The 17,661-nt window shown below is 32.8% G+C and overlaps 1 protein-coding gene across 1 annotated transcript in view; it reads left to right on the top strand.

Moving 5' to 3' along the window:
• The first annotated feature begins 1,507 nt into the window (after window positions 1–1,507).
• Window positions 1,508–17,661, top strand: part of LOC134250614 (furin-like) — a 46,196-nt gene continuing 30,042 nt past the window's right edge. Inside the window, exons 1-6 of the mRNA XM_062732972.1 lie at window positions 1,508–1,542; window positions 1,637–1,762; window positions 1,849–1,898; window positions 6,192–6,277; window positions 13,915–14,087; window positions 16,949–17,072. Coding sequence (XP_062588956.1) covers window positions 1,664–1,762; window positions 1,849–1,898; window positions 6,192–6,277; window positions 13,915–14,087; window positions 16,949–17,072 — 532 coding nt within the window. The 5' untranslated portion in view covers window positions 1,508–1,542; window positions 1,637–1,663. The remainder of the gene's footprint in view (window positions 1,543–1,636; window positions 1,763–1,848; window positions 1,899–6,191; window positions 6,278–13,914; window positions 14,088–16,948; window positions 17,073–17,661) is intronic.

Genomic DNA, 17,661 nt, shown 5'->3' with positions numbered 1-17,661 from the left:
CACATGGTAAGAATGCATCAGGATGTTTACTTCGGTGGTCATAGAGAAATTGAGCTTTAAACAAGAAAAGCTTCACAGCAGGAAAATCATCATAGAAAAAGAGAGGAAAAAACAAAAGATAGTCCTACATTTTCTGAAAAATGTAAGTTCACTTCTTAGAAACAAAAGTGAAAATGAAACTTTAATTATACAAGTGTATGATGTCACAATGCATAGGTAAGCTCGCTGACTAGAATGTGTACAAAATCGTACACAGTATGATTAAAAGTAAGTCCAACATATTTATGCACAAGACCCTAAACAAGCCAATGGTATAATAAACCAGCGCTGGAAATTTAGGATCACTCTTTGGTTGATTCTGAATAAAATCTGTGTTCTTGTTATCATCTGTCTTGTGTGTTATTTGTTATTGTTTTGAGGAAATCCAGTTTGAACAGGCTGGCTGGCTAGACCGTCTAGACTGTGAATGAATGCGTGACGTTACAATGACATTCTTGACTACTTGCCAAAATCGTAGTAGCAGCGTTATGAATCGTAGTAGCAGCGTAGTGTATCATGTAAACACAGTGTAAACACACCCTATATTTAGAGGGATACATGTACTGAATTGACCCGGCTATCCCCCACAGACCCCTAATCTGCACTCCCTTGACCAGGCTATCCCCCCAGGGGCTGCACTCAATGGACCCGGCTATCCCCCCCTTGACCCGGCTATCCCCCTTAGCCCCAAAAGTGCACTTAGTTGACCCGGCCAACCAGACCCGTTATACTACTAAGATAGGATCAGATTTAATCAAACAGTCTAAATTTTAAAGGTTTCTATAGTATAAAAGCCTTGGTAACCATTGCATACCAAAATTAAATGTCACAATTTATTTTGGTATATTTTTCAAGGTTCTTTTCTCTATAACTTGGTCAATTCAATAAAATATAAAATTCAAGGGATATTTGTTTATACTTTTTGATGCTTTGGTACAAGAGTAACGTCTGTAAAAGTTGTTTTACCGAACATGTCTATCATGCATTTAAGACATCAAGTCTTCAATTTTAGGAAACAATCATTGTCAATTGTTTGCTTCGCCGCAAATGTTTACTATCGGGCTCTAAACATGTTAGAAAATGTCTTTTTTCAGACTTTAAGACATGTTGCCGTATAACACATAACAACCAATTTTTGCCCAAAATTAGTTTAGGGTATCAAAAACTTCTATCATAGATAGTTCGGAGAAATTCTGAAAATCTTAAGCCATTAGAGGGAATGGCTCTTGAGTATTGACAAATGTCTGACATTAAAAACGAAGTATATGCATAAAGCAATTTGTATAATGAAGCAAACTTCTAAAAAAATCACATATTTTCGAGGAGTCAGATTTTTGTAGTTTGATGAAAATACACGGGTTAATTTGATTTCGTGGATGAAGAATTGTCCAGTATTTATAAATGTGAAAAATTATATATCTCTTTCAGAAGAAAAAATCTTCTAGTTCCCTTTGCCGTAATATTTCTATTTCGGATCCTGACTGGGAGTTTGAATGGTATTTAGTAAGTATCTTGTTACTTAGTGTTTGTGCTTCATCAATTTTGTGTTTTCCCATGAAACGATTCTTGGCCTTTTATGAATGTTTTTTTTTTTTAGCATAAAACAAATCTATCCGAGACACACATGAACGTTTTACCTGCATGGAAGAACTATGTTACAGGCAGTGGGATTGTAGTAGGAGTTGTAGATGGCGGTGTGTTTAATCACCCAGATTTAAATCTGGTAATAACATTTTTGATAAGAGTCAATTTAAATTTCTTGAAACATTCCGATTTCCATTCGGATAAACTATTTAGTTGTTATTGTAGGACCCGAATTTGACGTTTCGTCCCTTTGAAGACTCCACATATGACAAAAGGTATGATGTTTGAATTGTAGATAATACTTAATACTTATTCCCTCTTAATTTCATGCACCTTCATTTAACTTTGTTAGTAATATCAAGAAATAAGCTTGATATTATCATGTTTCTTATGATCAAAATCAAAAACTTATTCATTTTATGTTTCCTTTAAAACAAATTTTATACACCGGGTATATATAAATAGATTTCGGTTGGCTCGAATAACAAAGAGTTATTTCCCAATGGCCGCTTTATTTAGTGAAAATCCATCTTCTGTAGCGTGCAAGGGAGGCCACTTCTTGTGAACCCCCGCAGGCTCGTACCAGTGATAAAAACGGAAAGCCTTGAGATGCTGCAAATATATACAATGCACAGTCTTAATCACTCGGTACTGCGTTAAATAAGGTCTTTACTGGTAATGAACAATTGACACTGGCAGGGAAGTCGACACACCAGCGCACTTCCCCGAAGAGACAAGCAGGTATGACCGCACACTCGCCCTTGCGCAGAGACAAGCAGGGATGACCGCACACTTGACACTATAGACACGGTTCTACACTAGAGACACTGGCAGTGATGTCTGCACACCAATGCTCTACCACACGATGCAGGCAGGGATGTCCACACACCTGACCCTGCGAAGCAACAAGCAGGGATGTCCGCACACTTGCTGCTATAAGATGCCATCTACAGAGCATGGATGACCATGCAATCTGTCAAACAATAGGCAGGGATGTCCTTGCTCTTACTACTTATCACAGTACAATATATGCAGGGAAGTCCGCACACTTACATGTACCAACAAAATTTGTCGAGTTTAACCTATAGAACCTTTTTGTTCGTAACAATGCCAGGAAAATCCTTTATATCTCAAGTACCATCTAAAATACTAAGTGTTAATTTATTTACAAATTATTTTAAACACTAATCAAGCTTTCAATCAACTGATCTTTAGTAACCCAACTAAAGTAGCATACAATGGTTTTAATTGACAAGTTTAATCCACATTCAACACTAATTAAGTATTTAGTTTCAATATATATAATAAGTAATTAATAATAACAAGGGAGATAACTTTCGCTGTAATAGAAATATAGAAAAACAGGTGTCTGCTCCACTTATAATTTAGCATTTGCGACCGTTAATGCTGTTTTAAAAGTCGGAAATCGAGTTTTACCAGCGACGCGTAAGTGGAGCCCGTAAAACCGATGTTTACGACCCTTAATCAGCTTTAACGGTCGTAAATGCCGAATTAGAAGATATATTTGTCAAAATTTTGAAGTTCCAACTTTTATCATTTTAAGAAATTTAAAACCTTCACATCATTTTACTAGTTGATTTAAAATTTGTTTAATTTGCAATGCTAACAGGTCAAGGCCAAAAAATTGTAATCGAATGTGTAACAGCCCTACCGTGACTGTTTTCTTCTTAAAGCATGAAATTCAAGCTCCATATGTATTTCGGGTGTATTTTCCATATTTTTTATTTCCATCTTTCTCCATCTTCAATTGTGGACGAAAAAACAGAAAAAAAGCTTAATTAAAATGCAGTTTTCGTCATCAAAACAATGTGTAAGTGCATGAAGTTAAAATGACCCAAGCTGGTATTAGTTGAGGAAAGTTTTGTTTCCTTTTACTGTATGTCTTCACTTTACTAAAACCACCAAAAAGGCCTTAAAGCATACCCAAATTCTTTACAAACATGAGAAATTGTTAGAAGTATAACAAACACCACAAAACATCTCAGATATTATCCGGAAAAATCAATGGAACTGGAACCGAACCTGCCCTCCCCTCAATGTGAAACTGGTAAAATGGGGAATACATGTAAGGAGACGTTATGTAACTATTATTGGCAAGGCAAAAACATTTTCGGTTACCCCCCTTGTCATCCACAAATCAACCTTAACTAGCATGTATGGGACAAGATAGACATGAGAGTGAGACAGCTTTTCCAACAGCAGAATCTAGCGGAAGTAGAAAACGACCTAATCAATGCATGGAAATATTGAGTAAAGTTTTTTTCTTTAAACTTTTGAAATCTTTGGGGAACGATTGTCTTGTGTTAATTTGTTTGAGTGGAGGATACTGCAGTATTCAACGTTGTGAATGTCTAAATCTTTGGTGCTTTAATGTTTCTCCATATTCTGATAAAGCGCATTAATTAGATAAATTAAGTGAACAGAAAAAAAAATTATTTGCTACTTTTTTATCCTGTATACCCTTTAAATTAAAATGTCAAAATAATTTTTTATAAGAACGGTGTTAAGCAACTAAGTATAGTTATTTTTTGTATTCATATGAAGAAGAATATATGCAAAATCATATGGGTAAAAAGAAAAAAAAAACATTTGCTGTGGCCTTCAACTCGACCTTCAGATATATCGACGACGTGTTGTCAATTAACAATGATAATTTCCATTGCTACGTCTTTACGATATATCAAGGAGAGCTTGAGATAAAAGATACCACAGAGTCTGACACATCTGTTTCATATATAGATATTTTACTTGAAAAAGACGCTAATGGTATCCTTACAACCAAGTTATATGATAAACGTGAGGACTTTAACTTTACTTTCATCAACTTCTCTTACTTATGCAGCAATATCTAATAAGATTTCTTCATCACCTGGAGTTGATATATCTCATTTGATTCGATACGCAAGAGCATGCTCTCCGTATGAAAAATTTCTGAAACGAGGTAAATTATTGACAAACAAGTTGATGAATCAAAAATAAGTGCATACTCTTTCGGGACTTTAGGATAGCTTTATCCTCTCCTAAATATTTCAAAACCGTTTCCATAGTAAAAATATTAATGCAAAATCTAACATTTCAAGTTAAACTGGACATTTAAACGCAACTTACCTCAATGTTTGTCACAGGTATTGTCGAAAAACTAAACGAAATATGCTAGAAAATATTTTCAAAATACGTTTCACATAAGATTTTTGTATGACCTAGATTTACATCAGACTTGGGTTTGTGGTGTCAGTCTCAAACTTCTTTGCTTCACAATTGATTGCATTCAGTATTTGTTTTTTCTTTTTTAGAAAAGTTTGAAATCTTATCTTTATTTCTATACTATATTTAAGATTATGAAGCATAATCAAAGCGTTGCTGGGGTCGAAGTCTGTAGTAAGTACAATCCTAAATTTAATATGCGACAAACGTGTTTGTAAAATGCACTCATGGTTTGGCTTAGGACATTTTTAAGTAAAAGTATTTTGCAAACACTTCAGAATTTTGTGGGGAAAAAAGCCAAAAACAAATACTTTTAATAGCTATCTCCTTTTTCAAGATATTGGATGAAAAATAAAACCATTTTGCAGGAAAAAAGTTCTTTGTGTTTTTTGCAAATTATTTACAGGAAAAATATATCGAAAAAAAATGTTGATTTAAAATAAAGATTCAATATGCTTTTTTAGGAGCATGGGGAGCTCCAATGTGTGGATTTTTTTTAAAATTGAAATGCGAAACTTATATCTACAGACATAGCATTATCATACCTGAGCTTTTCTTGTTTCTATTTAGCCACTCATGAAAAAATATCCGATAACCAATCTCTTGAAAAATCAAAATATCGACAATATTTCAGAATGGAAGTGACGTTATAAAAAAGCGCATAAGGATGAAGTACTGATACACAAATCCTGAAAGTTTCATAAATTTTTTTTTAGATAATTCTCTAGACGTCGCGTGCGACTCTAGAAATCGTGAAAAAGGTGAAAAGGAAACATAAGATTATCAAAGAGGTCTTTTGCTAAAGATGAAAGACCTTAAAATATTAATGAGATAAGATAAAATTAAATGATTTTAAAAAAATCTTTTGATTATGAAAACCATATTATTTATTTGAGGAATGTAAATGTTATGTAACTTTGTATCGAAAACAGCAGTAATAATGGTGTTATTGTGATGATTAATGCCAAAATTAACTTAGAATTGTCTCATGCACAATGTATCAGTGCTCAATATAGCACTTGGAAGGAATTTTTAATGTACATGTATTGTTATTAGATATAAGACAAAAATATAATTCGGACTTTTTAGATCTAAATTTCGGCAGCTTGACTCTTTACTGAACTGTGACGTAATATACACTTAATTATCACGTCATAGAATTATTACGTTACCTTTTCCCCGTGAGCAGTTTACAGCATGGTGTTGAAGATTCCGACAATATTTTCTTTTCACGTATACATTTCTTGACATTATATTTCCATTTATATTTTAGACATGGAGACTATACTCGGAGAATCGGATACATTAATATCCTCACATACTTTTTTTTTCTCTTTTTATAGCCACGGAACGAACGTTGCTGGTGTAATTGCTGCCAGAAAAAATGACATTTTTGGAATAGGAGTAGCATTTGAAGCAATCATTGCAGGTATGGTTCTTATCACTACTACGAAGGATAATAACCAAGGGATCAGCTTTAGTCTTTTTGGAGGAAACACCCGTTAATATTGCTGCATCAATTTCACATGTGCATATTTAACAACATAAAGACGTTGTCACTATATAATAAAAAACCGTTTTGATAAATACAAATTATTTAATCCTTATTTTGATAAATTATCTGATTGAAATTACGCCAAATTTTCAGTCGTCAATTTCACGAATTTATGCAGCAATTCATTTGCATTACCTGCATACGGGGTATATATTTCTCAGTTGATTCGATACGCAAGAACATGCTATAACGTATGAAAAAATTCTAAAACGAGATAATTTGTTGTCGAACTAGTTGATTAAAAAGAATATCAACAGTCTCCTTATAAATCATCATTTCGTAACTTCTATGATTGATACAATGACTTGTCAGCAAATACAAATCATTATTGAATCAAATAATGACCGATGTTTATCATGTCGCCCAGAACGAAATCGGGGACAACATATTGCGATTGTACGCATGTTTTGTATTCTCCAGTCTGTTTTTCGGAGATTGCGGGACAATATTCTTGAAACTTCCCGCCAATTTCGATCACTGGTTGCAGTTGTGCTGTGGAGTCATTCAGTTTCAAAATGGCTACCGTTACCATGGAAACATGAAAAAAGCTACAAATCTTGTCCGCGAGTTTTCTCTCTTGTCCTTTGAACATTCGTCATGAAACTTATTTTTATTTTATTGTTTATTAATAGCAGTAGTAAGAATCGCATTTAAAAATTTCAAATAATCGATTAATGTCATGGAAACTACGGGAAAGTGAAAATTCTTTAACTTTGATTTTCAAATACGCTATTGCTTGCAATAGCAGACTTTCTAGTTAAACTAATGTTAAGTTCGTTATTTTGCATTTTTTACTGATCAGAACAAGGAGCATTCTGCAGTTGTGACTAGCCCACAGGGGATGATCAGTCCTCCATTGCATAAAATAAACCTATGTTTTTGAGGTTCGTATTTGCTTTGTTCCTGTTTTGTCTTGTTTTTGGACTTTAAATCTTAAAATCAGTTCGTTATCTTCATGGACATGGATACGATTGTACGTCCACAGAGTTAAAAATTCAATGTCAACATTGTAGTAAAAAGAAATTTATGACTATTACCTTTTTGCCGGAGGTAATGTCATTCAAGACAATTTGACAATCTCTTTGACAGTCTGTTTCTTGTAATTTAGGAAAAAAAACGGCTTCTTTGATGTAATACTAATTCTCCATGCTTTTTGAGATATCAGGAAAGATAATCTGTTCCCCTTTTTAGGGACCAACCCCTTTAATAGATATCATTTGAAAACCTTGTAAATATACACTCGTTTTATTCTATATATCATAAAAAATATATTCCAATGAAAAAAAATATATTTTAGAAAAGGTGTTAGAAAGGATGACTTGCGGCCCCCGGTAAATTGACAAAAAATCTAATGTCTAAATTCTGCTTAAATGTTTGATGTAACTTATCACAGATACGATAAGTTAAAAGTTTTGTAGCGTGTTTGGTGAGCAGTTTGTTAGGTCTACACGCAGGGAATACAAGTTTTATATGCATTTCTTGTCTTACAAACCGTAAATGCTGCAAATTTATGCATATTAGTATTTTTAAATACAGTCCCTGAAACGTTCTACTTTCCCACCTGAACGGTGAGCGAACGGTGAACGAACGGTGAAAGAACGCAGAGCGAACGGTGAGTGAACGATGTGTGAACGCTGAACGCAACTTGGTGAACGATGTGTGAACGGAGAACGGTGAGTGAACGCAGAACGCGAACGGAGCGCAAACGGTGAACGGTGAACGAACGGTGAACGCAAGATGAACGATTTATTCGGACTGCCTCAGATTTTTTCCTTGCATTTAAATTATTCTGTTATATTTTAATGTTAGATGCTAAAATATAAATAAACAATAAATAAATAAGTGAATAAATAATTAAAACATTTTTTCTGCACATACATATGATATTTTAAATCAATATTTTAATAACACGATTTTTATTGCCGTAAAACATGTGTGTTTGTTACCGAACACGTGTAGTATAAAAGATAAAAATGATTCTTACTAATAAAATAAATCTGCTTATTCTTTTAACTACTTAGTATTAAAATAATGTGGACTTCAGAAGAGAAAACTACTATACTTACAGAATGAATTTATTACATTAAAACTAAATAATATATATTTCGATGTCACGGCGATTCCGTGTAAAATAACGATTTTTTTTATTAATTTACAAAGGTCTATTGACATATTGCACCATTCACTCGTATTTAAAATTTTTATGCAATAATATTATATATTTATTAGTTACTTTTATTTTGTTTGATTATTTTTTAAGCTAAGTTTTACATGTAAATGTATATCTGAAGACATTTCCCGACCATGATGATACTCGGACAAGATAATGGAAAGAGGCATTCAAATTATTTGTAATAGATAAGAATTTCAGAACTAAATAAATAATAAATATGTTGTCATAGTTTTTATTTAACATGACAAATGTAAAAGCAATAGAAACTTGAGAGAGAGAGAGAGAGAGAGAGAGAGAGAGAGAGAGAGAGAGAGAGAGAGAGAGATAGAGAGAGAGAGAGAGAGAGAGAAAGAGAGAGGTGTAAGCCCTTTCGATTCTCTGATATTTGTTGCATCGAATAAAAATTCATATAATTTTTTTCTAATGTTCCACGCAGTCAAAGTAATCAATTTTTTTTGATTAACAAATCCATTTGACAGTAAGCATCGGCTTTTATTTTCCTTCATCAAGTTCAAACGATTCACTCCAAGTGCACGTGCTTGTCCTGTCAATCAAAATAATTCGACACAATAGAGGTGTTTAAATCTCGCTTCACCGAACATGCCGAAGTCAAAGAGTCACTTCGTATTTCAGAGAAGTTTTAACATTTTGTTTACATCATTTTTAAAATTGATTTTCGCTTTTCTACGGAAAAAATGAATAAATAATGGCAATACATGTATATACCTGGAAGGATTAAATTGAAATTTAATTTAAAACATAATCCTTGCCAAATCAAAATACCACTGTCGGCACATGTATGTATATAATGACTGTTTTGATGTTTGTTTAAAGAATAATTTTTTCTGTGATACATGTATAATACACATTGGATATTAATTAATTTATACTGAAAATACTAACTAAGAATTTGATTTCGGGAGAAAAGGTGCCGGGGGGGGGGGGGGGGGGGGCTGTTAATCATACTGAATGGCAAACGTATATTTAGTTCGGTGAAGGAAGGTTTTTTCCTTTCTAATAATACACTTTATATACGTGATGTAGAACAAAACTTCTATAGTATTACATTTTAAACAGTTTGTCTTTTCTAAAATTTAAAATTACACTATCAATTTAATTCGCTCTACAAATATTTAATTAACTGAATATCTGTAGTACTATTCATAATTCTCAGACATATATGTAGTTCTAACATGTTTTCGTGCATTTTTTCTTTAAAGACTTGTTAGAAATATTTTTTTGTGTATTCTTGTCTTGTAAAAGACTTGGATTATTATCCATCTATTAACGATTTGTCGTCTTTTACATTACAACAAAATGCTGCGCTTTAAGTATTTGTACAGGTACATTGCCCTTATTTAAATTTAATATTTTTGCATCGTTCTACTTACATGTATGTTCTTAATGTATTTTTTCCAGGGAAATTTTATGGATAAAGTAACAGCTAAGTTATAATAATAGAAATATATATATATATCGTAGATACTTTTTGCATTAAAATAATTATTCTTCAAACACGATATCTTAGTTATTTAATTAAAAAAACGTGTAAATCCTTACCATCAAAAAGATAAGTCCTTTCACTTCGGAGTTCCGAATGACAATGAAGACTGAACGATAAGTGAACGGTGAACGCAAGGTGAACACAAACTAAACGGAACGAAGAGCGAACGGTGAACGTTTTGTGAACGGTGAACGCGAGCGCACGGTAAACGGTGAACACAAAACTGTGAACGGAGAGCGAACGGTGAACGCACGCTGAACGAACGGTGAACGAACGCTGAACGAACACTGAACGAACGGTGAGCGAATGGAAAAATGGGAAAGTAGAACGTTTAAGGGTCTGTAGCATCGGTTGAACATTATAAAAGTTTCAAATGTAAAAAAAAAAAATAACAGGTAAATTGACCTAAAACACGTGTCTGATGAAATATAAACGTAGTAAACCAGCATGTTTTGTTGCTCTGTCATCGGATTGGACAATGACTATGTGCTAAATAATAACAATAGCAATATAAGGTCTACTCGGACTGCATATTCCTCTATTGTACCAAACCCCGCCCTTTTTGCCATAATAGAACATATTCTCTCAAACCTGGCAGAATTTGTCTGTAATAGGGTCTAAAAAATCAAAGCTACTGCAGTATTTCTTATGACTAAAATGTGTCTGAACTATTGAAACTATTCTTAAGGCGTCGTATATATTCACTCATGCTTGAATACTACAAACAAGAGTCGTAGATTAAATATAATTCGTCGTTGAGAAGGGGATCCCAAGTAGCAGTTATGTCACATCATCCTCTTAAATTAACAACTTTCATCAGATGTAGCGAGCGTCGGCGTGCAGTGATTTCTACAAAATGATCAACTTCTGTAATATCTACCTAAATTGCTCTAGCATCGCTGAAAACTGTAGGTTATATCTTTAGCTGATTTCAAGAAAACTGTCGGACAATTTAATACTCTTAAAATATACTTATCTGCAAAAATATCTGAACTGGAAGTGACCTTTTTAAAATCTTGTATGCACAAATTTGGAACGAAAAAAAAAAACCCTGGGGGACAGAAGATCTCAACTTCATGAGATTTATCTTGTTGCTATCAACGAATAAGACTTCCGCCCGATTTTGTGACGAGATAATACCTTATTTTGAAATATTTTCGTTAAAAGATATTGGTTTAAGGATTTCCATGCTAAGCTTTCATTTTGTTGATTTTTTCTACCTTAATTGTTAACATCTTTTGTTCTATAATGCCCTAAAAATTTCAATAACTATTCCAATGTTTTTCTTTGTTTCAAGAAAGGACGAAACGAAATATTTCAGGCCAACCATTTAAATCCAAAATGGGAATGTTTGGCAAAAGCTGAAAGGTTGTATATTGTTCAGAAGAGTATTCTTACCATCTTTTGTTTAATACCGTTAATGAAAATATTTCCCCTTGTTAAGATATAAAGTGCCAGACTTTTAGCAATCTTGCACTTTACGATGCCTTATTACGTAATATATATGATGTCTGACTTGCCCAACGAAGTTTACGGAGTCAGCCGCCAATTCTGAACCTGTGCATTAAATTTTAAAATTTAAATATCAACAGTTTGTATTCATTAATATCAAAATAAATCATATGCTAAGCATAAATAGATATTATTTTTTAACTAACTATTAAGTACGTACTAATGTCAAAGATGATATTCAAAAAATGATTATGAAAAAACTACTTTTTAAATTCGCATCTCGTAACGACTTTCTTTGATTGCGACGAAAAAAACCGGGCAAGTATTCATCTCGATCTATAATCCATTCAAAGATTTATAATAATATTAATATATCCATAAATTTGCCTGATACTGCTACAAGACTTTTCTGGCTATTCGAAGCTTATTTTTGCTCACCTCTTGTATAAATTATTAAAAACACAATTGATTAAAGTCTAACTGATTAAAATTACAAATGGCTACATCTAAAAACTACTTTACATATTACAAAAAGATAAGAATTAATTGGCTTTATTTAAAACAAAAAAACATATAGATTAATCACATAGTTTTCTCAATCACACGACACAAAACTAGCTCAGCCCATAGGTTAACGGAAAAAACACTTAAAAGCAACAACAAGTAAACTATAGTTAAATATAGTTTTTTTATGTTGGGGTAATTCCCAATAACGTGTCAAGAACGGCAAAAGATATGCATTTTCTGACTAGTTCCGATTTAACCGGAAGTGATGTCACAAGACTTATTTTGATGAAATCAAAACATTCTACCATAGATTTTAAACTACTTAGCTTCTTTGATGTATAACAAATTCTCAAAACTTTTTGAGATATTAGGAAAAAAAAAACTTTCGACCCCTCTAGATGCCTTTATCAAGGGGTCAGCAGTTTTCCCGATATATCATTAGAAATATTCCGTAATTTTCCACAAACTTTGTTCTATACGTTTTAACAAAATATTTTCAGTTAAGAAAAAAAAAGCAAAATACAGTTGAACTTCGGTATCTCGAACTCATATATCTAAAATTCTATGGATATGTCGAAGTGATGTGGAAGTCCCAGCCACATATTCTTAAAATATTTTACATTCAATATATCGTATCATCGGATATCTTGAAGTATTTTTAAGTTCCATCAAATTCGAGATATAGAATGTTGACTGTGTGTGTGAATTTTCCCTCTTTGAGGCGTTCTAATTTTTTACCCCTATATAACCCAATTTTGAATAGAGAAATCGAAAAACAAAAACCGATGTGCACAATTTCAATCATCCTATAATCTTTATTCAGCAGAATTTCTGCCCAAGCTTTAGCAGTCTTTGAGCTTTTGTCTGGAAATAAAAGACTATAATTTTCGTTTAAAGGGAAAAAATTCAAAAATGGGAGTAAACATTTCAAATATTATACAATGTTCTGATAGAATGTAGTAATTTTATATAAAATCTGAAAATTTGAGCGAAATCTATTAAGAAATGAGTGAGATCTGAGGCTTCAAAGTTGGCGTCTAGGAAGAAAATTAAGGAGAACTAAAAAAGTCTTCTATTGCTATGTATGTCGCCTCGAACTGGACAAGAATTTCAATTTTTTCATCACTAAAACAAAACCTATTAGCAGCTAAGCTTGGACAACCATCAACTTGTATCAGTTCTTTTGGTACTTTGATTTAAAAATCAAAGTTAAGGAATATTCACATTTCCCCTGCTTCAATGGCATCTATTGACATTTTTCAATTTTTTAATACAACACGCACAATTACAGATGCTAATTAAATCAAGAAAGTTTCATGATGAATGTCCTAGGGACCAGAGTGGACAATCGTCGCTTTTTGCAGGTTTCCATGGCAACAGTACCCATTTAAAAACGGAATGACCACACAACACATCTAAAAACCAGTGATCGTCCTTTGAGGAAATGTTAAGGAAGATTGTGCAAGCGGTCTCCGAGAAACAGCCTGGAGAACAAAAACATGCATACAATCGCAATATGTCGCCCACGACTTTGTTCGGGCCGACATAAAAGTCTTTACCAACAGAATCAATAAAAGGTCTTCCGTTTTCAACGGACAACCTTAAAAAGGAAAATAGTGAAAAAAAAAAACCTTATTGTAACAAACAGTCATCCACTGAGGACGAAACAGTTTAATCTTTTTTAAAACAAAAAATAACATTTGCTGAAGAAACGCTAAACATTTGAGTTACTTTTTTAAAGATTAAATTAAAGGAAAACTATGTATTATATTTCACATTTCTTATACTTTTATGTTTAAATATGCAATATATTATCTGTCTAATAATAAAAACTTTAAGCAGGACAAATCAGATTATTGTGGATTTTTTTTTCAGATATAAGATTACTTAACAACCATCTGACACCTCAAATAATGAAGGATGCTTTAACACATCGTTTGGATAGTATCCATATTTTTTCTAACAGTTACACAAACTATGGTAATGGCATGTCAATTCACCATTTACATAAAGAAGTTGAACAAGCTCTTCAAGTTGGAACGTCACGTGTATGTAATTTTATATTTATGCATATTATAGTTAAGCTATAGTCAAATTATACTAAAAGGTAATTTTTAGTGTACCCATTATTTCTAGTATCTCGACATGAATATTACTTTATTTTTTACGTTTGGTAAAGTTTTATTGTTATTTAGAACATTCAGCAAGCCTTTCTTCTCAGTAACAAATTTCCACCAAATATATTACCGGATATAAATGGATAACATTTTTGGTATTATATTAAAAAAGTTTTCACTAAGTTTATTAAGCAGCTAATTAAGAGAATATCTTAATTTTTTATGCTAATGTATAAGGATCGAAAAACAAATTTTCAATGGAATTCCCCACACCCTATTTTGCATTTATTTATTAGGGGTAGGATTTCTCTGAGATGGACACTAATATACACATCTCTTGTCCTTGTTATTCCTTGCAACTGGATATCACATTTTCAGAAAAATAAGCATGTGGGAAGTATAATGTACGTTTTCTTTCGGGTAGAAGCAGAATACATTTCTTAAATAAGATATTTATATCGTGGTACATGTATTTCTCAGTGGTAACATAGTAAGAAAATTCTACATAATCGTAATCCATTGCAATGCACTCCAATTACATATCAAATAAATGTTTCATTTGACTTTAATTGAACAAAGAAATTAAAGATTAGTTTCTGTGTCCTTTCCATTATATTCATGACATTGAAGTGTGGTATAAGTGTGTACAGATACGAATTGAAATGACACCGTGCGTGATGAGCATGTGGGAGGTGTTCTCGTGTCTGTATAGTGATTTGCAGGGTGTTGAGTTTCCGTGTTGTGAGAGAGATTGTGCATTTAATTATAATATTGTACGTTTTGTATGATTAGTACTGAATACATTTAAAACCAAACTTAGCGTTTTCAGTTTATTCATGCAACACTTCACTGGTGTTACAAGAAATTGAAATTCGATTCTGAAATAGAAATTGTGAATTGAATTTCATTGATATTTTTTTCCTCTGACGGGAAGCTGTCAAAGTTCCACATGTGTATTTACTGTAAATTTTTAAAATTGCATGACAATTTGCATTGTTATTCTTATTTATTCAATACCTTATTATCATAAATCACGGAGTCTGACAGAACGATGTTTCTTTTGTGTACTTTGTTGAAAAACCAAAACATGTGGTGAGGCTAGTCACCGGAAGATGCACATTATAGAACACATGATATAGTAATACCGAATGCATTTCTACTTTCTACTTATGTCAAAACAGAGAAAGAGTCCACATAAAAGAAACAAACACCCAAGCTATTAAAATCTCAGAGTCCTACAAGGTGAGGGTCAGATGATAGCTGACCGCATATAAAGGGGAAGTACGAAAGCAAGGTCCCAATGAACTAAACAAATTTGTAGTGTGAACAAGTGCAAAATATTAACTTTTTACATTAGTTTTCCAAATAGGTCAGAACGTGATAGAACGCAATGGGGCAGAACGCATACAGGAGCAAGAGGTTAAGGAGCGAGTTCAAGATTGCTTATGGCAATTTCAGTCTAACAACCGCGTTATTGTGCAACAAGATAGGAGTTACATGTACTTGCAAATGTACGTTTCACCAAAATATTCAATCCTTATTTGTTGAACAGGAAATTTGTGGTTAGGGCTTATTCAGTAGCCTAACCTGACTCCTCAATAAAAAAACACAAGGTCAGTTAAATAGATGGCATGAATTTTTAAAACAGTACAATAAGACTGATATGCAGAGAACTGTAAAGAAGCACAGGAGTGATGACCTACTTCACCGTTTCGAAAGCAGCAAGCCCAGTGCTGAGATGATGGTGGATATTGACTTAACATGTCTTCCATGTGGCTGCAAGTACTGTGTAAGAACAAACCAAAATACTCACTTTTGCACATGACTCTGATGATATCAAAACACTTGACAGAACTCAGCAATAAGCCATAACAGAGATTTATGCTGCGTTGTGTACTTTTTGTCATGAAAATCGGGAGTTGATGACCTCTACCGCAGTTGCATAGATATTTTTTTTCACTGATGAAAAAGTACTGATTCTTTCTGAAATGTGTATAGAACAATGCCTACGTATAACAAGCTTTAACAAATCAATTCTAGAAGTATAATGATAACTAAAAAGTGCTGCGATCCTGATAAAGTATTTGAAATAATTAAATCACACGTATTTCTATTTTTCATGCTGTTGACCAGCAAATAATACAGCATGCTGTCACTAAAATTCGATTTTATCTCGTAATGTACAAAACAATAATCCCCATCCTTATTATGAAAAAATTTTGATCTCAAAAAATTGATATTTCCATTGTTCACCTTAACCGTATTGCAAAATCTTTCATCATGCCCTATTAATACAAAATACTTTTGTAATTTGCATAACATTTTTTGTCCTGTTGTAGTATCCAAATTCAGGAATAATAACACTGTAACGGGATTTACATAAATTATGTTGTATTAAGGTATGGAGTGTCTACCTCTTTTTCAAAAGGGGGAAGTGTTGAGTGGTATAAGTGTGGAAAGTACGAATTGACTTGGCCCTGTGTGCTATACGCTTGTGCTAGGTCTTGTAGTCTGGTCTGTATAGTGAATTGCAGTGTGTTGACTTACTGTATTGCAGGAGAAATTGACATCTAATTGTAATAGTATAAATGTTTTATGATTAGTACTGAATACACATGAAAACGAATACATGTCCAGGCATTGTGAGAAGAAGCAAACAAAGACTTGGTTCATTTCATATTTTATTCAGGAAACTTTTATTCGATTAGTAGAAAAAAAATAATACAACTTTACAAATATAGTTCAACATTTGCTTAATAGAACATTTAAACGGTCTACATTTTCATTTCAAGGGCAGAGGAGGACAAGGTACGATATATGTTTGGTCTACAGGGAATTACGGAGGTGATGGTTTTCTCCGAGATTATTGTACATATGAAGGACTCAATAACAATCCCTGGGTAATATCTGTAGCAGGTATGTGAATATGGACTTGAAAATTAATTTTGTTGCGAGGTTAGATTGGGATTTTTTCGAATTTGATAGTTTTTGAAGGTAAATAAACAACTCCTTGAGAATATAGCAAATGTAGTTAAGTTTATAAAAAAGTAATTCAGAGAATGTATATTTGTATGATCGATATGTGTGTTAAGAGCACTCTAGGAAAGAAGTAGCCATTGCTTAACACACGGTGCAAAAGTCGAATTGTTGTATTTTTTTTCATAATCCATAATTGGTATAATCCAACTTATCATTTAATTCCTTCTCTAAGGATAACAAACAAATAGAAACAAGTCCATGGGGCATGAATGTAATATGAAAATTTGCACCTTGAATATTGATATAGTTGAATAGCTTGAATCAGCATGTATAAGCATATGAAGCTTGACACTTATTTCTTTCAAGTCAGATCAAGGTCAAAAGAAATGCCAAGATCAAAAATGTTGATGATGTGGAAAAGCACTCATCAGTATGTATTAGAATATGAAGTTGATAAAAATATCTTGGTTGGTTTCTTATTTAAAAAGTGAGCTAAATACTAATTCAAGAAAAGAGTTGTCATGTT

This window comes from Saccostrea cucullata, unplaced genomic scaffold (genome assembly GCF_032062105.1).
Source record: "Saccostrea cucullata isolate Sc308-1 unplaced genomic scaffold, CSIRO_AGI_Scuc_v1 ctg1747, whole genome shotgun sequence".
NCBI classification, from domain to species: Eukaryota; Metazoa; Mollusca; class Bivalvia; order Ostreida; family Ostreidae; genus Saccostrea; species Saccostrea cuccullata.
The sequence above is the reverse complement of the archived record's forward strand: the minus strand, read 5'-3'. Positions and strand labels throughout refer to the sequence as shown.